Here is a 23,778-nt window from a genome sequence, read left to right as displayed (position 1 = left end):
AGTTTAGGGTTCCCATAAACACAGTGTTAGAAGGATCAGCCCAGATACCTGCTAGCACCTGCGTTTTGCCCCCTCGGCCCAGCCCTGCCCAGCCCACCCAAGTGCAGTATCGATCGATCACTGGCACTTACAAAACACTAAGCACACATAACTGCAGCGTTCGCAGAGTCAGGCCTGATCCCTGCGATCGCTAACAGTTTTTTTGGTAGCGTTTTGAATCAGTCGCTAACAGTCAGGAGCTTTTTTGCCTGTGAGTCTCACTAGTGTACCCCTAAATTTAGAGCCCAAAATGGCAAATCGAAGGTACACTAGTGAAGAGGCCTACACGTTTCTGAGCATGACAGATAGTGAAGAGGAAATCACTCATCTGTCAGATTCAGGCTCAGAATACGATCCTGTAGAGGACAGCGGCTCCATGACAGATAGCTCTGACGACGGAGTTGTGGTCCCTGCTAAGGTCAGGCGTACCAGACCCCAATCTTCTTCTTCTGTCCTTGAAGTGCAAGAACCGCAGGTCCCTCGTATGGAGCAGAGAAGTACTAGCGCCGCTATTCCTTCTGGTGAACTGGCAAGCTCCAGCGGCCTAGTACACCCTGGTCGTACATCCAGCACTGCAGTATCACATGGTGACGTGGCAAGTCCCATAAGTGCAGTTCAAGCTGCGAGGTGGCAAGCACTAGTAGTGTCCCGCTGCCACCAAGAAGACAAACACAGGCCCGTCGTGCCCATAGTGCCCTTCCTGCTGCATTTGCCAATCCGAATTGGGAACCCACCACTTCTGCAGCACCCGTACTTCCCCCATTCACTGGCCAACCCGGAATTCAGGTGGAAACAGTTGAATTTACGCCACTGGATTTTTATTCGCTGTTTTTCACCGAAGATCTCTATAGATCTATTGTGGACCAAAGCAATTTATATGCTGGTCAACACATCGCCGCTAATCCCCAGTCCTCCCTTGCCAGAGATTGGAGACAAATTACGGTCTCCGAATTTAAGATCTTTCTGGGCCTTTCCCTCAACATGGGCATAAATAAAAAGAGTGAGTTGCGGTCATATTGGTCCACTGACCCAATTTACCATATGCCCGTGTTCTCTGCTTCCATGGCCAGGGCACAATACGAGCAAATTTTGCGGTTCATGCACTTCAATGACAATGAACTTTGTCGTCCTCGTGGAGACCCTGGATGCGATCGGCTCTACAAAATTCGGCCCCTCGTAAACCACTTCAACCAGCGTTTTGCAGACTTGTTTACTCCCCATCAAGTTGTCTGCGTTGATGAGTCCCTGATTAAATTTTCTGTCCACTTGTCATTCAAACAGTACTTTCCCAGCAAGCGTGCCAGATACGGGGTCAAGATATATAAGCTCTGTGACAGGGCCACAGGCTATACATGTAGATTTATGGTTTACGAGGGCAAAGATAGTCACGTAGAGCCGACAAACTGCCCTGACTACATAGGAAGCGCTGGCAAGATAGTGTGGGACTTGGTGTCACCCTAATTCGGAAAGGGGTACCATTTGTACGTGGACAATTATTACACGAGCGTGCCACTTTTTAGTCACCTTTTTGATCAACAGATTGGAGCACGTGGCACTGTGCGACCTAATCGCCAGGGATTTCCCCAGCAGCTTGTAGATTCCCGTCTTAGGCTGGGGGAGAGAGTCTGCTTGCAGTGTAATAATTTGCTCGCTATGAAGTGGAGGGACAATAAGCATGTTTTCGTTCTTATGTCCCTTCATGCAGACACGGCGGTCCAAATTACTACGGCGACTGGTGTTGTGGAGAAACCCCTCTGTGTCCACGAATATAACCAAAATATGGGAGGGGTGGACCTCAACGACCAGTTGTTGGCGCCATACCTAGTTGCCCGTAAGGCCAGACGCTGGTACAAAAAAGTGTCTGTTTATTTATTTCAATTGGCTTTTCTGAACGCTCATGTGCTATACAGAGCTTCAGGACGGACTGGATCCTTCCTTAAATTCCAGGAAGAGATCGTCAGAGCCCTTCTGTTTCCAGACGGTGCTCCACCTCACCTTCCCCAACCAAATGCAGTAAGCCGGCTGCATGAGAGGCATTTTCCTTATGTCCTCTCGAGTACCCCTACCCAACGAGCCCCCCAAAGAAGATGCCATGTCTGTAGCAAGTGCGGATTTAGGCGTGACACCCGGTATTATTGTCCCTCCTGTCCTGACAATCCTGGTCTATGCATTGGTGAATGTTTTAAACGCTACCATACACTAGTTGAGTTTTAGCGTAGGGTACAGCATTGCACAGACTAGGACACACTTTTACAGGGTCTCCCAAGATGCCATCGCATTTTGAGAGACCCAAACCTGGTACCAGTTACAAAAGTTAAAGTTACTAAAAAAAGTGTAAAAAATAAAAAATAAAAAAAATAAAAACACAAAAAAATATATAAAATAAAAAAACCAAAAATAGTTGTCGTTTTATTGTTCTCTCTATTCTCTCTCTACTGTTCTGCTCTTTTTTACTGTATTCTATTCTGCAATGTTTAGTTGTTATTATGTTTTACCATGTTTGCTTTTCAGATATGCAATTTTTTTATACTTTACTGTTTACTGTGTTTTGTTGGTAAACATTTTTTTGTTTTCAGGTACGCCATTCAGCTGCAGAGCGGATTTATTTATCTTGACAGCAACAGCGTTTGCTCCCACGATACATAAAGCCATGACTCCAGCGCTGTTGGAGGTAATTTCACCACCACAGTTACATACTTCAGCATATATGCCAAAGCGTGGGGGCAGCAGTGGGTGGAGGAGAGATTTGCTCCTGCCTTTTGTGGGAGGATGCCCCCATGCTTCGGCATATATATATTTTAGGCACAGGTTGCGTTAAATGTTTTATTTTTTACTATTTTTTTTTGTATTTGTTTTGCAGGTATGGTAAGTCTTACTGTTATACTGTAATGTTACTTTTTTTTATTGTTAACCATCATTTGCTTAGCAGGTACGCCATTCAGTTACAGCGCGGATTTATCTTGACAGCAACAGCGTTTGCTCCCACGATATATAAAGCCGTGACTCCAGCGCTGTCGGAGGTGATTTCACCACCACAGTTACATACTTCAACATATATGCCAAAGCGTGGGGGCAGCAGAGGGCGGAGGAGCGATTTGCTCCTAACTTTTGCGGGAGGATGCCCCCATGCTTCGGCATATATATACGGTGCATGTATGCCCATCATTAGAAGTGGGTGGATGAAGGGAGGTATTCTAATGGTGGGCATACCCACCGATCAATCTCTTTTTTTCGTTCAGCCCACAGGCTGCATGAAAAAAAAGTTTACAATATATGCCCAACAAGGACCAGCAACGTACTGGTATGTTGCTGGACTTTGAGTGGTTATACCAGAATGATGCCTGCAGGTTTAGGTATCATCTTGGTATCATTCTTTTCAGCCAGCGGTCGGCTTTCATGTAAAAGCAATCCTAGTGGCTAATTAGCCTCTAGACTGCTTTTACAAGCAGTGGGAGGGAATCACCCCCACCGTCTTCCATGTTTTTCTCTGGCTCTCCTGTCCCAACAGGGAACCTGAGAATGCAGCCGGTGATTCAGCCAGCTGACCATAGAGGTGATCAGAGACCAGAGTGGCTCCAAACATCTCTATTGCCTAAGAAACCAGAAGCTATGAGCATTTCATGACTTAGATTTTGCCGGATGTAAACAGCGCCATTGGGAAATTGGGAAAGCATTTTATCACACCGATCTTGGTGTGGTCAGATGCTTTGAGGGCAGAGGAGAGATCTAGGGTCTAATAGACCCCAGTTTTTTCAAAAAAGAGTACCTGTCACTACCTATTGCTATCATAGGGGATATTTACATTCCCTGAGATAACAATAAAAATGATAAAAAAAAAATAAAAATGAAAGGAACAGTTTAAAAATAAGATAAAAAAGCAAAAAAATAATAAAGAAAAAAAAAAAAAAGCACCCCTGTCCCCCCCTGCTCTCGCGCAAAGGCGAACGCAAGGGTCGGTCTGGCGTCAAATGTAAACAGCAATTGCACCATGCATGTGAGGTATCACCACGAAGGTCAGATCGAGGGCAGTAATTTTAGCAGTAGACCTCCTCTGTAAATCTAAAGTGGTAACCTGTAAAGGCTTTTAAAGGCTTTTAAAAATGTATTTAGTTTGTCGCCACTGCACGTCTGTGCGCAATTTTAAAGCATGTCATGTTTGGTATCCATGTTCTCAGCCTAAGATCATCTTTTTTATTTCATCAAACATTTGGGCAATATAGTGTGTTTTAGTGCATTAAAATTTAAAAAAGTGTGTTTTTTCCCAAAAAAATGCATTTGAAAAATCGCTGCGCAAATACTGTGAAAAAAAAATTAAACACCCACCATTTTAATCTGTAGGGCATTTGATTTAAAAAAAATATATCATGTTTGGGGGTTCAAAGTAATTTTCTTGCAAAAAAAATTATTTTTTCATGTAAACAAAAAGTGTCAGAAAGGGCTTTGTCTTCAAGTGGTTAGTAGAGTGGGTGATGTGTGACATAAGATTCTAAATGTTGTGCATAAAATGCCAGGACAGTTCAAAACCCCCCCAAATGACCCCATTTTGGAAAGTAGACACCCCAAGCTATTTGCTGAGAGGCATGTCGAGTCCATGGAATATTTTATATTGTGACACAAGTTGTGGGAAAGTGACAATTTTTTTTTTTTGCACAAAGTTGTCACTAAATGATATATTGCTCAAACATGCCATGGGAATATGTGAAATTACACCCCAAAATATATTCTGTTGCTTCTCCTGAGTACGGGGATACCACATGTGTGAAACTTTTTGGGAGCCTAGCTGCGTACAGGACCCCGAAAACCAAGCACCGCCTTCAGGCTTTCTAAGGGCGTAAATTTTTGATTTCACTCTTCACTGCCTATCACAGTTTCGGAGGCCATGGAATGCCCACCTGGCACAACCCCCCCCCCCAAATGACCCTGTTTTGGAAAGTAGACACCCCAAGCTATTTGCTGAGAGGTATAGTGAGTATTTTGCAGACCTCGCTTTTTGTCACAAAGTTTTGAAAATTGAAAAAAGAAAAAAAAAATTTTTTCTTGTCTTTCTTCATTTTCAAAAACAAATGAGAGCTGAAAAATACTCACTATGCCTCTCAGCAAATAGCTTGGGGTGTCTACTTTCCAAAATGGGGTAATTTGGGGGGGTTTTGTGCTATCTTGGCATTTTATGGCCTTCGAAACTGTGATAGGTAGTGAGGAGTGAATCAAAAATTTACGCCCTTAGAAATCCTGAAGGCGGTGATTGGTTTTCGGGGCCCCGTACGCGGCTAGGCTCCCAAAAAGTCCCACACATGTGGTATCCCCGTACTCAGGAGAAGCAGCAGAATGTATTTTGGGGTGTAATTCCACATATGCCCACGGCATGTTTGAGCAATGTATCATTTAGTGACAACCTAGTGCACAAAAAAAAAAATTGTCACTTTCCCACAACTTGTGTCAAAATATAAAATATTCCATGGACTCAACATGCCTCTCAGCAAATAGCTTGGGATGTCTACTTTCCAAAATTGGGTCATGTGGGAGGGTTTGTGCCATCTGGGCATTTTATGGCCTTCAAAACTGTGATAGGTAGTGAGGAGTGAAATCAAAAATTTACGCCCTTAGAAATCCTGAAGGCGGTGCTTGGTTTTCGGGGCCCCGTACGCAGCTAGGCTCCCAAAAAGTCCCACACATGTGGTATCCCCATGCTCAGCAGCTAAATGTATTTTGGGGTGCAATTCCACAAATGCCCATGGCCTGTGTGAGCAATATATCATTTAGTAACAACTTTTTGTAATTTTGTTTTTTTTATTCATTATCAGTCATTATTCAATCACTTGGGACAAAAAAAATTAATATTCAATGGGCTCAACATGCCTCTCAGCAATTTACTTGGGGTGTACTTGGGGTGTCTACTTACCAAAATGGGGTCATTTGGGGGGGTTTTGTACTGCCCTGCCATTTTAGCACCTCAAGAAATGACATAGGCAGTCATAAACTAAAAGCTGTGTAAATTCTAGAAAAGGTACCGTAGTTTGTAGACACTATAACTTTTGCGCAAACCAATAAAAATACGCTTATTGACATTTTTTTTTACCAAAGACATGTGGCCGAATACATTTTGGCCTAAATGTATGACTAAAATTGAGTTTATTGGATTTTTTTTATAACAAAAAGTAGAAAATATCATTTTTTTTTCAAAATTTTTGGTCTTTTTCCGTTTATAGCGCAAAAAAAAAAAAAACGGCAGAGGTGATCAAATACCAACAAAAGAAAGCTCTATTTGTGGGAAGAAAAGGACGCAAATTTCGTTTGGGTACAGCATTGCATGACCGCGTAATTAGCAGTTAAAGCGACACAGTGCCAAATTGTAAAAAGTGCTCTGGTCAGGAAGGGGGTAAATCCTTCCGGGGCTGAAGTGGTTGAGGTTCCTAAGAGCACAGTGGCCTCCATAATCCTTAAATGGAAGACGTTTAGGACGACCAGAACCCTTCCTAGAGCCGGCCAAACTGAGCTATCAGGGTAGAAGAGCCGTGGTGAGAGAGGTAAAGAAGAACCCAAAGATCACTGTGGCTGAGCTCCAGAGATGCAGTCGGGAGATTGGAGGAAGTTGTAGAAAGTCAACCATCACTGCAGCCCTCCACCAGTCGGGGCTTTATGGCAGAGTGACCCGACGGAAGCCTCTCCTCAGTGCAAGACACATGAAAGCCTGCATGGAATTTTCTAAAAAACACCCGAAGGACTCCAAGATAGTGAGAAATAAGACTGGGCCGAAGGTTTACCTTCCAACAAGACAATGATCCCTAAGCACACAGCTAAAATAACGAAGGAGTGGCTTCACAACAACTCCGTGACTGTTCTTGAATGACCCAGCCAGAGCCCTGACTTATACCCAATTGAGCATCTCTGGAGAGACCTAATAATGGCTGTCCACCAACGTTTACCATCCAACCTGACAGAACTGGAGAGGATCTGCAAGGAGGAATGGCAGAGGATCCCCAAATCCAGGTGTGAAAAACTTGTTGCATCTTTCCCAAAAAGACTCATGGCTGTATTTGATCAAAAGGGTGCTTCTACTAAATACTGAGCAAAGGGTCTGAATACTTAGGACCATGTGATATTTCATTTTTTCTTTTTTAATAAATCTGCAAAAATGTCAACAATTCTGTGTTTTTCTGTCAATATGGGGTGCTGTGTGTACATTAATGAGGAAAAAAAATGAACTTAAATGGTTTTAGCAAATGGCTGCAATATAACAAAGAGTGAAAAATGTAAGGGGGTCTGAATACTTTCTGTCCCCATTGTACCAGCAGGCTGATAGCTCGAATAAGCGAAAAGCCATATAACTATACTATTTATGCCATCATTACATTTGAAACATTTTTAAATCAATATTTAATTCTAAGTTGAAAAAGACCTTGGTCTTTTGATATCCCGAAGGGCCTACATGATATTGCTGTACTCATTTAACAGGCTTTAAAATGTTACATGTACTTCAGAAATCCCAATGATGTTTTCAATTGCACGGGAGGGTTTACCCAAACATTTACATTAATTATATATATGTATATATATATTTATATATATTTTTTATTTTTTCCAATAATTTTTATTGCAAAGTTTACATGGTATACAAAAGCATAAACATTGTCAAATAAATGTCAAAGAGCCGAAACATCCTCTTATACCATTATAGACAATAATGTGGTGACTGAGGAACAGCAAAATCAAGAAAAACTTGGCCTGATGTTCACTAAAGTGAGATAAAAAAATAAATGGAAATAATTGTGAAGTAACATTTGAATAAACTGTAGGGCACTCATAGCCAAGAACATAGAGAGGTAGGGGTGCATCATTGTCAGGAAGTAACCTTAAAGCGGGGGTCCACCTATCTATCATTTTTTTTTTTTTTTTTTTGAGTTCATTCACAAACTTTTCTTCTCAGCATTACATACTCACATATTGTGTGTAATATGTCCGCCTGTGTCAGATTTCGTCGGAAAGAATAACTTATATTATTCACTGCAGGCGGTTTCCATCTTCATTGTGGGCATTTGAAGCCCACAAGCATTTATTTCCTGGATGTGGTGAATGCTGTGCTCCCAGCATTCACCGCTCGTTCCCGCACATGCCCTGTGGCATCCTGGGAAGCCTGAGACTAGCTCCCAGGAGTCTGGGAGAGGCTAGAAACACGCCTACTCCCACGGGAGGAGAACCAGGAAGTGCAAAGAAGAATAGAAAAATAAAAGGTAATTACGCCGATTTAAATTTTTTTAAACGGCATGTCAGCATCTGGGCAAGGAAGAGAATACATACAGATATTGTTCAAAATTTGGGTGGAACCCCGCTTTAAAGCCTCATAGCACATGACCTTACTCATGAGGAAGTATGAGGGTTAGGAAGGGGTTCCATACTTTTTCAAACTTTGCTTATTTATCTTTACGGATACTGGTCAGTTTTTAGTTTACCATAATCCAGGATATTTTATGTTTCACCATCGTGACATTGATCACGGGCGATTTCTATGCTCGTGCTATGGTTATTTTGGTTACTAGAAAAATAAAACATGAGAGTTCGAAGATGTCTGAGGATCTACTCCAACGGGTTAGCGAACAGCGCAGTTTTGGTGCCTCTGGGAATATTCAGTCCTGTCACTGAATAGACAAAACGGAACACTCTTTTCCAGAAATGTCGGACCTTCGGACAGAACCACCAGATATGAAACATATCTGGTGGTGAGGTGTCACAATTTGTAATTTGCTTCCACAAGGGATTAATTCATATATTTTTCATCACAAAAGCTCTGTTGGTAATTGTTACTGCTCTTAAAGATAAAAGATTGGACGGTTATAAAGATATCACTGGGATTTCCTATGTGGTCACAATGTGCAATCATGTTCACATTTTGCTACTGGGGACCATTCACTTTAAGTACTTTTAATCAGTAAGCGGCCCAGAATCCCATCAATTCAGCCCCAAGACTAGTATTGTAAATCTGCAACAGCTGCCAGTCCCAGCACCACACGCCTGCCAGACATGCAAGCAGCTCTGCTCAAACAACTCACTATGAATTTGTTGTATATAACAGCCGCTGTACATTTGTGGGACTGGCCTGTGTTTTTTCTTTATTGTAGAAGAGTATTCTTATAGAAAATTTTTACTTGTTAGTATACATCATTCACACTAGTCTTTTCTCATAAAAACCTTGCCCATCACAGTAAGGGAAGGTTAAAGGGAAACTAAAATGGTTTTGGGTGATTTCTTTTTTTTTTCCCTAGCAGATACAGAATAGGATATTTCTACATTTTTTTTTTTTATTATTATTTTTATTAATTTTGCAATAAAACTGTACAATACAAAATAAATACAAGGTACCAGGAGTACCAGAAACAATCAAGAAAAAAAAAACCCCTAATACAGTCAGAAGGGAGTAAACAGTACCACCGGTCTTGCAGGACCAACTTGTCCTTGACAAAAATCCCCCAGCATACAACATGCAAAACAGATAAAATGGCAGAATAGAATGTGCAGAGAAGTGCAGGATAACAGTACAGGTGCCAAAGCTATTCTCACATAGGCAGCTCCCCAATCAGGATAGCTACAGTATAAGCACAATAGCATCAGTATCTTGGACGTCAGCTCATATACAAGCAAAAGAAGCATAGAGTAAGCTTGTAGGCCCCATCTAGCTGGGAACTAGTAGCTCTATTCATACCACACTCAATCCAACCCAGTACCCATGTGGGACTAACCATTCATCTTCAGAGATCCAACAGTTCCAGACTTTCTAAAATTAATGGGGACGGGGGCGTGGCCTGGAGAGCGATGGGGTAGGACGTGTGCAGTGAGAGCTCCGCTTGCCCATACTCCTGCAACACCATCCTGCTCTAATCCTGATGATCCTACCTTAAATACAGTGCCCAGCAAGCCTGCTTTGTCCCCTGACTGGCCATCGGAGTTCTCAAGCCTTCTGGAGCGCCATCCACGGCCGCGATCGCCGGATCTCCCCGCCCGGGGACTGCCTGTAGGGCAGACCGCGGCTTCGGCCTAGTCCTTGGAGTGGCGGCCATCTTGCTACACCCGGCGGTGGCTCCTACACATTTTCTTGCCACATCTTGCTCCCCAGAGACTCCTGGTTACCTGCCCTGGCCACCGGATTACCTGTGGGCACTGCCACAGCATCTCTACACCCTGTAGCAGCTGGTTGGAAGGTCTGAGGCCCCGTCCTGGTCACTGGAGCAGCGGCCATTTTGCTACACCCTTATAGGATTCCCTGGCCTGCCCGGCTCCCTGGAGACTGATCTCTGCCTCCCTTGACCACCGGAGCTTAGTCTGCAGATGGTGCGGTATCTTCTCCGTCAGTGATAGCCAGCGAGACGGTAAGCGACTTCGGGCCTGGTCCCCGGGCCGGCGGCCATCTTGCTTTACCCTACTAGACTACTTGATTTCCCTGATTCCGATTTCTCCTTGCTATACCCACCTGCTCCCACACTCCTCTGGCCGCAATCTATAGTCCCTATTGTGCCGCTCTAAAACTGCGAAGAGAGGGGATCACCGAGGACTCGGCCCTGAAAGCAGCAGCCATATTAGTACACCCCGAGATTCCCCCGACCACCTCTGCACTATGTCTCCACCGAAAAAGGCTTCCGAGGCTACTGACAAGCTTGCCAAGTACCGTCGCCTTGAAGAAGACCAACAGGCCAAATATGGCGCCGGTCCCTCTCCGGCCACGGAAAATTCTACGGTGGCCACAAAGTACTAGATGCTATTGCCCTATGCCAGAGCACGCTCACCACCAAAATTGAGGAAGTCAAAATTGATGTGTCTCTTATCCGACAAGACCTCTCTACCCTGCGGGACTGCGTGGCAGAGACAGAGACCCGTATTAGTAGAGCGGAGGATATATTGCACCCCCTGCAACATACTACTGATGAGGTGCGCCGGCAGCTTCAGCAGATCAGTGCAAAACAGGATGACATGGAGAATCGCCTCCGGAGATGTAATCTCCGATTTATCGGCCTTCCTGAGACTGCTGAGGGCAGCGACGCGGCAAGTTTTCTTGAAAACCTCCTGACATCCCCCTTCGGCAGAGATGCATTCTCGGTAATGTTTGCGGTGGAAAGGGCTCATCGAATCCCTGCCCATCCTCCTCCTTCGGGGGCTCCACCGCGTACCCTAATAGCGAAGTTCCTCAACTTGAGGGACTGCGACAAGATCCTCCCCTGACCAGAGAGAAGGGGAATATTCCCCATACCAACACTAGTGTGGCCGTATTTCCGGACTTTTCCAACGAGGTACAACGACAAAAATCCAAGTTTCAGGATGTTAAACGACGCCTCCGAGTACTGCACCTCAAATACGCTATGCTGTATCCTGCAAAGCTTCGTGTCGAGTGCGACGGCCGAACCCACTTTTTTGAAGACCCTGAATTAGCATCCGCTTGGATTGACCAGAGGGATCACCGAGACTGAATGTATCACTTAGCCTTTAAGCAGTGAGTACTTTACCCTTTTTTCTCCCCCTACTCCCCCCGGTGCCAGCAATATCATCCACTGCTTTACTACTGAGCCTCTCAGTGGGCACCTTACACGTACATATCCTTTGCTGGAACTGGAGGGTGGACTTGCAAATCCTTTCCAGCCCTATACTGGATCTCACAGTGTGCCTACTGTCTCCAAGTGACAATATTGACTCATGTTCCCCGATTTCCCCTTACCTGTGAGATGCCTTTAGAGAATAACAGATCGATCGTCATTCAGGACTCTGTTACTTTACTTTATCTACCACCCTGATGGCAAGCGGAGTCCCCCCCCTGCGCAACTGTAATGGCGCTACATTTTTGTGGCCCCTACACCCCATGCACTTCTCAGAGAAGAAGTCACCCCCCTAGTGTTTTTGTGAATTCCTTCATTTCCCGTTGGTTTGACTTTTTTCGTTTTCCCCTTTGTTTTTTTTCCTTTTCTTATGGGTATCTATGCTCCTCTGAAATTAAGTCCCTGGCCTCCAACGGGTCCTATACGTTGGATGTCCCTAGTTGAGACCTGGTTATGGGATATTATGTCTGTGTCAAGTTTGGGTGGCACTGAACTGGGAGGGAGGGAAAATGTTGTGGTTGTTATTTTTCTCACACCACCATGTTTGCAACTGTTTGTTTACGCTAAAGGTACTATGTTATTATCATACATGCACTGTCGTTACTGGTTATCATTGTGTTTTATGTTATCTGATGTGGCTATGTCTGCTCTGCCGGTCCTGGTCCAGCCGCGGTTCATTATCCATACCCTTTTCCCGCCATGAGTTCTCTGAAGTTCCTCACATGGAATGTTAGGGGCTTGAGCAATAAGATTAAACGCACAGCCGCCCTGACATTCTTTAAGTCCCAACATGCCGATATCATCACCCTAGTTGAGACCCACGTCACGGGCCACTTGCAATCCTCTCTTAAAAAACTCTGGATTGGTTGGGCATATCATGCCACCCACACTTCTTATTTCAGAGGTGTATCGGTCCTGATTGCTAAAAGGGTTCAGTTTGAGCTAATACTACTCCAGATAGACCGGCAGGACAGATATGTATTTATACACGCCGCTATTAATGGAGCCCCTATTCTGATACTAGCCTGCTACATCCCCCCCCCATACAACTCACTTGTGATTAAGGAGGGCCTTGCCTTTATGGCACAATACACCTCTGTACCGGCGGTGTGGATGGGGGGACTTTAATATGACCCTCATTCCCACTCTAGACCGAATGGGCACACCAGACCTCCCCCTAAACCCACCGGCCCATACCAGACTACACCGGATACTGACTGATTTTGCTCTTGTTGACACTTGGCGCCACAAACACCCACACTCTAAAGTCTTTTCATGTTTCTCAGCCAGTCATAACACAATGTCACGAATCGATTTTATTATCATTTCAAAGACCCTGACGCCTAAACTGGGAGACGCGGGCTTTGCTCCGCGAATACTCTCAGATCACGCCCCTTATTGGATTACGATTCAGCTCCCCAAGGCCTCCCCTGCTCCTCCTTGGTGGTTAAACCTGTTTTGGCTGACTGCCCTGCAGGACCAGGATAACATCCCGACAGAGTTGCAATACTATTTTACAGCCAACAGGGAGTCAGCCACACCTGAAGTAGTGTGGGAGACGTTTAAGCTCCACGCCCGCTCCCTGCTCTCCACACGTATTAATAGACTTAAGCGATCATTGAAACTCATTGTCCAACAGGCTACAGAACACCTACAGGTGCTGGAGGAGGCGTTCCACCGGGGCCCCTCGCCTAGCGCTGCCAACAATCTCAAGATCCAGACGCGACAGGTCTCCCAACTACATATTGAGAAGGCCAAGCAACGCATCTTTTTCTGTAGGCAAAGGGTATTTGAGTACGGAGAAAGATCGGGCAAACTCCTTGCATATCTTGCTCACTTAGATTCACGTCCCCCGGTGGTGGTGTCGTTGACTGACCCCCAGGGGAATGACGTCACTGATCCACAACAAGTAGCGGAGGAATTTGCGAGATTTTACCGCGCACTTTACACCTCCCGGGTCACTCACACTCCCCAAGATACCAAAGATTATTTAGCGAGAATTAAATTCCCTAGATTGACTGGTGCCCAACGTGAACTTTTAGAAGCTCCCATTACTAAGGAAGATATCTCTGAGGCCATCTCCTGTCTGGCTACATCTAAGGCTCCAGGTTCAGACGGCCTACCACTTGAATTTTATGCCACCTACTCTGAAATTTTAATCCCTAAACTTCATGATCTATACAAATCCATATTTGATACGGGAATCCTACCCCCCTCTATGAGAGAAGCTCAAATTGTGGTAATCCCTAAGCCTGGTAAGGACCCCAAATACCCGGAGTCTATATAGTCCTTACTACAGGTAGACATTAAAATACTTGCCAAGATTCTAGGCTCCCGCGTTAACCAGGTCATTCTTTCCCTGATCCACCCTGATCAGACAGGCTTTATGCCGGGGAAGAACACTGCTATGAATATTCGCCGTCTATTTATGAATATTCAGGGGTCCCACGATGAAGTCGGCTCGAGGGTCGTGGTGGCTCTGGACGCTGCCAAGGCCTTTGATTCCGTGGAGTGGAACTACCTATGGGAGTGCCTCGCAAGATTTGGACTTGGCCCCAACTTTGTCCGCTGGGTCCAGCTCCTGTATCAATCCCCGAAGGCTAAGGTGTTTGTAAATGGCTGGCTCTCCGATCAATTCCCGCTGGAGAGAGGGACCCGACAAGGCTGCCCCCTTTCCCCCATGCTGTATGCATTGGCTGTGGAGCCGCTGGCCATTATGGTTCGTGCGGACACCAATATTCGAGGCCTCAGGATAGGAAATCTGGAAGAAAAGATTGGGATGTATGCAGATGATACGCTCCTCTACTTGGCCCACTGGGGTCCATCCCTTGTAGCAGACCTCCACTCCATAGAGCATATTGGTAGTCACTCGGGCCTAAGCATAAATTGGTCTAAATCCCAGATCCTTCCGATTGACCATTTCCCCCCCGCACTCACATCCCCGCCCTCTGACGCTCCCCAGGGTCTCTGTAATCAAGTACCTCGGTGTGCAGGTTACTAGATCGCTTACAGACTACACAATCCTGAATATTGAACCCTTGTACACTCTGATCAAGACTAAGATACAAAATTGGGCTCGACTACCCCTGGGTGTCATGGGACGCATCAGTCTAGTCAAAATGATACTTCTCCCAAAAATACTCTCAATCTTGTGTGGCATGCTCCCCTGTATATACCACAAACATTTTTCAAGACAATTGAATCTATTCTCAATTCGTTTATATGGGGACACAGCAGACATAAATTATCCTGGAAAATACTTAAGAACCCAGTGACATTGGGAGGAGTTGCTCTTCCAGATTTTCAGGACTATTATCTTGCCTCCCAATTATCCCACTTCTATCATTTTGACAAGAACGAGCTACCAAGATACCAACTACTAATCTGTGAACACCCTAATAACCCTGCTCATACCCCACTTCAGTCAGTCCTAAGGGCCCCATCGACAGGACATACCCCCCCAATACAAAGCAGGCATGTTGACATCATCGAAGGGTGTGGCGGTTGGCACTACAAAAGCTCGGGACTCCGCTGATTCATTCCCACACCCCCCTTTGGTTCAACACACGCATGCCTGAGCTGTTGTCTATCCCAGACCCCGAGGTTTGGATACGCAACGGAATCTTGTATATACACCAGATCATGACCACCACGGGACTTAAAACATTCCAAACACTAAAAGATGAATTCTCACTTCCCAACCACCTCCTTTTCGGGTACTTACAACTCCAGGCTATACAAACTCAGTTTGCTGGTTCTAACCCATCCCTTATAGTCCCCTCCATAGTTGACACGATTACAGGTGCCGAGCCAGCCAAACTAATCTCTACTCTCTACTCCGCCATCCGTCTTCCCAACTCCGTAGCTTTGGCCTATAGTGCTAAGACTAGATGGAAGGCGGACGTTGGACTAATTGAGGATGAGGATTGGGATGAGATCTTGGAAGACGTTAAAAAAGTTTCCCCTAAACTGTCAGACTGCCTAACACAGTTATATATTATACATAGGACATATCTGACCCCTCAGAGGTTAGTGCGTTTCAAACCCATGTATAATCCAGGATGCCGACTATGCGACTACACCCCGGGCTCCTTCTATCACCTCATATGGTCCTGCCCAACTATTCAAGCGTATTGGATACAAGTAATACGCTTCCTGCACGATCAAATGGGCTCCCCGGCTACCCTAGATCCTAAGATGTGTCTGCTTGGTCTGCTACCTGACTTAGATGCTGACAAACCCCTCCGTACCTTTTTACATGAAACGCTATTCTTGGCGAGAAAAGCGATTGTCCTTAATTGGATGCAGGCCCTACCCCCTACAATCCAGTGTTGGAAAAAAGAAATCAATGACACTCTCCCATATAAGAAGCTGATTTATGTACATAGAGGATCCCCGCTTAAATACGAGCAGGTCTGGAACAGATGGTTGGAGGATGGTGAAACATGTACTTGAAATGTTGTCATGTTCATCTCTTATCTTCTTCTCTCCTCTGCCCCCTTTTTTTTCCCCCTTCTTCTCTATTATGTACCGGCTTCATGTCCGATGGCTATGTTATCCTATACTATGTAGATGACTTAATCTACTCATGTATATATTACTGATTTGGCCATGTTGGCTCATGTTATTTTATGTACCAAGCATATATTTTCTCAATAAAGTTGGTTTTCCAATTAAAAAAAAAAAATTTATGGGGACAACCTTGATTCAAATATGCAGCCATATAGAACGGGAGTGCAGCATTCACTGGGCCCTTCCAGGATCGTAAAGAAGGAGCCAGGGGTTTCTTCCAATGTAAGATGATATTTTTACATAGTTAGTCTGACCATGCATATGTCATACCTAGCCAGTGCCCTGGAAGCTGAAAATAACTGTATTAGGCACCACTACTCCAGTGATCTCCATTAGCTTTGGGATCCTGTGTCGAGAGGCTGCCCTGCTCTGTACTGCACACAGGGGGTGATCCACTCAGCATGGGGCCATTCACAGAACACTTTTCATTTTTTCAATTAATGCAAAACATTCTCTGATTGGACGAGATGGAGATCGTGATGTCACTGTCCCACCTCTCCACCTCATCCAATAAGAGAATACTGTGCATACTTTGAGAAAATTTATAGCGTTCCCTGATTGGTACCCATCCTGAATGGGCGACCTCCTGTGCTCCCAATGCAGCAAGGAAGCCGCTTGGCATGAGACCCAGAAGCTAGTAGAGATCACTGTAGTAGTGGTGTCAGCTCCCAGGAGATCAGCCAGATATGGTATATACATAGTTACATTGGTCCAAGTGATAACTCAATGTACCTTGGTATCAATTTCTTGCAGAGCCAAGAGCAGAGCCAGAGCAGAGCCAAGACTATGGGAGGAAAAACAGCTCAAAGAGCCAATCAGTTGTGCTGCAGTTCAAGGAGGATGATGATAGAAAAAGAGAGCAGCGTGAAAGAGAGATTAACTTATCAGTCTGCTGATTCTCTTTTCACTGTCCAGTCACAGACCAAGGAAAAGAAAAAACCTGTTATGCCCCATACACACGATCGGATTTTCCGACAACAAATGTTGGATGTGAGCTTGTTGGCGGAAAGTCCGACCATGTGTATGCTCCATCGAACATTTGTTGTCGGACTTTCCGCCAACAAATGTTGGTTAGCAGGTTCTCAAATTTTCCGACAACAAATGTTTATTGTCGGACTTTCCGATCGCGTGTACACAAGTCCGTCGGACAAAATTCCATGCATGCTCGGAATCAAGCACGAGCCGGAAGCGCTCGGTCTTGTAAAACTAGCGTTCGTAATGGAGACATCACATACGTCTTGTACGTCACTGCGTTCGTAATTGTTGGCCAACATTGGCCAACATTTGTGTGACCGTGCGTATGCAAGACACGTTGGAGCCAACATCCTTCGGTTTTGTTGTCAGAAAGTCCGATCGTGTGTACCGGGCAAGTGTTACTGAACTGAAAGAGAGAAAAATCAGATATCTTGGCCAGCCAGACAGGTTTGTATGGTGTACAGTACAGCAGAAGCAGCCCACATCGAAACATTTTTCTAAATTAAACTGTGATTTAGAAATATATTTTGTACAGTTGCTTAAACAGCCCTCAGAATAAATAAAAAAAAATATATATTTTTTTTTGGTGCAGCATACTCATATTCATCATACGCAATTCAAGTATCTAACATTGAGTTCTCTCCATGTGTGTTTTTTGTTTTATGTTTTCTTTGTTTTGTTTGTCACCCCAGTGGTTGGCTCAGTTGTGATAAGGGGTTGGGTGGAGTAGGGAGGGTGGAAGGGATAGGGAGGCAAGAGTGTAAGAAGATAAGGATAAAGATGTTAATAACACTTAAGATCACTGTAATACGTAATGGTCACATTAGGACGACCCTAAATAGGCTCAGTGGGTGGGTGAGAGTGGTGTATGGGTGGTATAAGTGGTGTGTCTGGTACACCAAAATGTTTGGAATTATTCACAGATTTGAGGTTAGGCAATGCGGAGTCACTAAACTAACACAAAAATGGCATATAACGGCAAAAGAAATAGATTTTATGGTTCACAGTAAACTAATTTTTGATGGTTAAAATTATGCACTTTAAAAAACTCACTTTGTGCTCATGGAATGTCCAGGGAATGGGAGACTCTGAAAAAAAGGCAGCAGTTCTCCTTATAGTAAAAGCATATGAAGCAGCTATTCTATGCTTACAGGAAACACACCTTACCAAGGCCTCCACCCCTCAACCGAGATGGCGAGATTATAATCTACAATAGGACGATAGGTTTTCCTGTATTGCAGAATTGAAAATAGACCCTGTGTACTGGCAAATGTTTATCTCCCCCTCCCCCACTTCGATATCTCGATTCTTTGTGGGCTCATCGATTTTATCCTGGATAAGCCAGGGGTGCCGTTGATAGCAATGGGGTATTTTAATATGGTAACAGACTGTATGCTGGATAGGTTTCCTCCCAAGACACAAATTGGCAACATAGTGGATACCCGGTTAACTAAATTTTTGAAAGAAACTGGACTGAAGGATATCTGGAGAGTTCGGAATCTGGAGATCCGACAATACTCATGTTTCTCCAAGACGCATTCCACGCTCTCCAGGATTTACTTAATTTTGGGGAATGAAGAAATGATTCCCTTGATAAAAAATGGAAATTATAAACCAAGGGGCTTGTCGGACCATTCCCCGGTGACAGCAATATTACAGTTGGGGGAATGTAATCAACCTGGAGAGTGGAAGATAAGCCCCTTTTGGATCGAACTGACGGGAGATCCGAATGAAATTCCATTCCCTTTGCGAGAATTTATTGATCTGAACTGGGGGACGGCCTCAGAGGGAACAGTATGGGACCCTATGAAGGCCTTTTTAAGAGGCTTAATGATCCTACAGACTTCAAAAATTAAAGAACAGACAAAGGACTGGGAGAGGTTAATGGGGGAGAAGGTGAGAATAAGAGAGAGGAATTTCCCCGGGGTGGGGTTTTTAGGCAGCAAAGTAAAAGGATTAAATCTATTGATTTATGAAAAAATAAAGGGATAATAAAAAATAAAAAATAAAAAATAAATAAAAAATAAAGGGATCTCCATGTGGGAGGCTTCTCTTTTTTTTTCTTGCTGGACATACATTGTTGGGTAACTATATTACATGTATGTATTGTATATTAATTTCATCATGCGTAAGTAAAACTCCTACATGTGTACCAATATCATATATATTTTTCAGCAGACTGATCCTCTGAAGAAGACCCTTAGTGTATGGGTTGAAACGCATCAGATCAATTTTCATATTGTCAACATTCTTTGTTTAATGTTGTTATGGAATTATGTTTGCAAATGTATGTTTAGCTCAACAAGTTTTAAAGTACTTCCCACTGGAGCTCATTGTTTTAACTTCCATGTCATGCTATCTTTGTAAAAATAAATACATCTATTTTTTCATATGAAATTAATCCGAAATTGAATTAATCCGTTTATTTTGTTGCCTAAAAACCCCACCCCAGGGAAATTCCAATCTCTTGTTCTTATTCTTAGGAGTGAGCAGCATCTTTTCTCCTCTCCTTGTGTCCTCTCCTTGAAATGGGGGAGAAGGTAACAATAGCAGAAGAACAACATATTAACAACCCAACACATGAAACACTTGGAACTGGATAGAGAAGCAAAATAACTACCGGTTAGTGACCCTCCGGAAGACAGAGAACAAGCACCTTTTCCAGAGACAAGTGGCTTTTGGAAAAGGGGAAACTGTGGGACGCATGTTGGCGCAACTGGTCAGGGCAAACTCTCCCAATTCTGTAGTGCCTACAATTACTGCAGAAGATGGAAGAGTGACCTCCCATACTCCAGAAATAGCAAGCAAATTTAAAGAATATTTTGAGGATCTGTATATCGCCAAGACGGGATGAAGGCTGGAATGGAGAGTTTCTTCAGGAACCTGAATCTTCCCTCCCTCACTGATATGGATAGAGCTGAGCTGGACCGCCCCATCACATTTGAGGAGCTTCAGCAGATCACTAATGAGATGGCGAACCAGAAATCCCCGGGCCAGATGGCCTCCCAGCTGAAATATATCGGCATTATGGGAAGGTTTTGCTCCCCGAGCTGTTGAGGGTATTGATCTTCTCAATGGCAAAGGGTGCTCTCCCCTCATTAATGATGGACTCCACCATAATTACCATACAAAAGGAGGGTAAAGACCCACTTGATGTGGCTTCATATAGGCCTATTGCGCTATTGAATACAGACATGAAAATCTTTGCAAAGGCCTTGGCGGCTAGGCTGAATAAAGTCATATCAAAACTCATCCACCCCGACCAATCGGGCTTTATACCCGGAAGAACAACCAGTATGAATATAAGGTGCCTATACTTAAATCTACAGGTTCCAATGGAAGGAGGTAGAGAGAGGGCTATTCTCTCGCTAGATGCCGCCAAGGCCTTTGATTGCTTTGGAATGGCAGTACCTTGGAGGGCCATGGAAGCAGTCCAGCTTGGTCCGGGATTCATGAGCTGGGTTAAAATGCTTTACAGAGCCCCAGAAGCTAGAGTAAAGGTAAACAATGAACTGTCTGATAAATCTGGCTTGGGGAGGGGGACGAGACAGGGTTGTCCCCTGTCACCCCTCCTTTTTACCATTGCAGTTGAGCCCCTGGCCACCTCTCTCAGAGCCTCTAAGCGAGTGAGGGGTTTTAGAAGAGGTGATCACAAGGAAAAACTTGCATTATATGCGGATGATTTATTGCTGTTTCTGGGAGATATACACAGGACTCACCTAGGGAAGCTATGAAGATTATTAATAACTTTGGCCAAATCTCTGGGTTAAAGATAAACTGGGCAAAATCTTGTTTGTTACCTGTAGACCAGCTGGGTGACCCCTTACCTGAGGAAGTGGCACAGATCCCAGGGGTGAACAAATATAAGTACTTAGGCATAAATATATCCAGAGACCCTCAATGTTACACCTCAGATAACATCATCCTGTTACTGACCAAATTTAAAGATAAAATAAAAGTCTGGAAAAGTCTGCCAATATCTGTGGCTGGTCGCTGTAATCAAATTAAAATGATCTGGATGCCGCAACTCCTATATGTACTACATAATTCTCCAATATGGTTGTACAAAAAGTGGTTTCAAAAGATTGATAGGTTGTTCAGGGAATTGATTTGGAAGGGTGGCCCTGCAAGAATTCGGTTAAGCACTCTACAGCTTCAGAAACAGGAGGGAGGAGTAGCCCTCCCACACCTGTTTAGTTATTTCTTGGCGTCACAACTCCAGTATATTGGGGGTTGTAATTTAGTAGATCAAGAACTAAGAAGAAAGAGGCTTCTACAAAACACCCCACATGACTCGATAATTGAAGCCCTTTCCCCTTAGGGCTACCTACCCTAAACCTTATAATGAGAGTATGGGATACAGTGAAAACAATCTTGAAGTATAGTGGCTTTACAGAATATAACCCACTGTGGGAGAATGGCAAAATGGGAGAACTGCAGAAGATTGGGGTAGTAAAGGAATGGAAGAGATGTGGAATAAAATTTATTTTTCAATTATATGCAGATGGATCTCTGAAATCCTTCCAGGAACTAAGAGATCAATACGCCCTTTTGAATAAATCTTTTTTAAGATACCTACAGGTTAGGCATGCTCTGAAGGAACAGTTTAGAGGAATGACTTTAGAATGGAGTACAATTCCAATACTTCAAAATTTAATCAATGCAGAGACAGGGAAAAGTTTAATCTCAAAAATATACTTACATATTAATAAGAAGAGATTGGGAGAGTTGGAACCTCCTCTGTACAGGAGAAAGTGGGAAAAAGAAGTGGGAGATATTACAGAAATACAGTGGAATAGAATTTTGGAATTGGCCCCGCTGGTCTCATTGTCGCCCTCCCAGAGGATGTCACACTTGTTCTTGCTTTATAGAACTTATTATACCCCTTCTAAACTTTTCCAGTTTGGCTGCCGCTTAGACTCGAGCTGTCCTAGGTGTGGGGATCCAGAGGCAGACATGCTCCATATGTTTTGGAGATGTCCAAAGCTGTTTTGTTACTGGACGGGGGTGACAGGAATCATCGATCGAGCGTTCGGTACCTCCACTGAGCTGGAAGCAAAACGCTACCTGCTAGGTTTAGTGGCGGGAGGGGGGAATTTAGGAAACAGGCAGGTAGCAGTCACAACATGTTTATTCCAAGCAAGGAACCTGATCGCCCGGAGGTGGCAGTCGGTGCTACCCCCGTCCAGTGAGGAATGGCTAAACACTATGAATGCGGTAATTCTTAAAGAAAAAGCAATTATGCATTATGGAAATATTATGGAAATATGAATTGATTTGGAAACCCTGGTGGGACGCAAGAGGGATTGATATGTAAACCTTACTTTCCGGGTAAAACATTGAGGTGACGGGAAGTGACTCAAAAGAAATCGGCCCAAGTAAGCCTAAGAGAGATGTATGGTTGGTTGGAATGAGTGGACCGGGTGAGTTGGGAGGGTGTACTGGATGGGTGAGAAGCTAGTCCTTAATGATATTCCAGACAGTCCTCCCTTAGGCCGTCAGACTCCCCCCAGATAACATCTTACTGTATTTACTACATAATGACTCTTTTATAGGGGTGGATTGAACAGGGGTGAGAGGCGGGATTTGGAAGACATGTCTGATTTTTTTTAACATTGTTTGTAATAATTAAGAAAATGTTGAATAAAGAAATAAAATATAAAAAAAGTATCTAACATTGCATCTAAAGAATTTTTTTAGTGAATGTGTGTGCATGGGTGATAATATTTTTACTTCAAGGTAAAGTGGGTTTCTGTGAATTCTGCAAAAAAACAAAACAACAAAAAACATAAAAATATTTTACCTGAGTATAGGAAATCTCCAGAAGTCACTTGGCTCAGTAGGATTTCCCCCTTTGCTTCAGCAAGTGCCAATAATACACTGTATGTCTTTAAGCATCTCTCACTGTCAAAATAAAATGATACAGAACGAGCACTGTTAACACATATATCACATTATCAATCTTATTACAACATTGTTACTTTTTTTATTAAAGGATTAACCTTTTGGAACATGATATATGTTCCAGTTGTATTTAGGATTGAACCTGTAACATGTTCCAGCTCCTGCCTCTTCTTCGCCCAACCCCCCTCCCCCCCCTTCACCCCCCTTCAGAGTGACAGCAGGTTGGGGTTCTTCTCACCCGCTATCACAATTCAAAAACAGCATTGTCATTCATTCACAGTTTCACAGCAACTACAAATATCATCAGCCACTGCAGCAGATGGTTTGAAGCTCTGAATAAACTGCAAGGGCATTGCTGAGCGCCATTTAGGTTCATTCACAAGGCCTGCAGCTTTCAAACTGAAGGCCCGTATGGAGGTACTGGCTTGAAGTTGCAGGGCTTGTCTGTAGAAGCCTGACATAGCATCCCTGATCATGGGTATCTCTGCAAAAATATGTACATTTATGTTTTTTTTCTAAAAAGGTGAACTTATCCTTTAATTGAAATGTGTGTATAGCCATTTTTTTTTAGTTTTGGATAGAGTAGAAAAGAATTAGAACTCCTGTCAGGTTTGTATTGTTGTTTGTGTCCCTGCCAAAATCTTTGAAGGAGGTAAGAGGTAATTCTACACTTGGCTATCTGTTCTGATGAGAAATGTCCAAGATGGGAATTCAC

The 23,778-nt window shown here is 43.9% G+C and overlaps 1 protein-coding gene across 5 annotated transcripts in view; it reads right to left on the bottom strand.

Annotated features, from left to right (window-relative positions):
* USHBP1 (USH1 protein network component harmonin binding protein 1) overlaps window positions 1–23,778 on the bottom strand; it is a 227,914-nt gene that overhangs the window by 58,610 nt on the left and 145,526 nt on the right. For all 5 annotated transcript variants that reach the window (XM_073593094.1, XM_073593111.1, XM_073593120.1 and 2 more), the window contains one exon: window positions 22,963–23,063. In XM_073593094.1, the coding sequence (XP_073449195.1) occupies window positions 22,963–23,063 (101 nt within the window). The remainder of the gene's footprint in view (window positions 1–22,962; window positions 23,064–23,778) is intronic.

This window comes from Aquarana catesbeiana, linkage group LG01, assembly GCF_042186555.1.
Source record: "Aquarana catesbeiana isolate 2022-GZ linkage group LG01, ASM4218655v1, whole genome shotgun sequence".
Classification (NCBI taxonomy): Eukaryota; Metazoa; Chordata; class Amphibia; order Anura; family Ranidae; genus Aquarana; species Aquarana catesbeiana.
The sequence above is the reverse complement of the archived record's forward strand: the minus strand, read 5'-3'. Positions and strand labels throughout refer to the sequence as shown.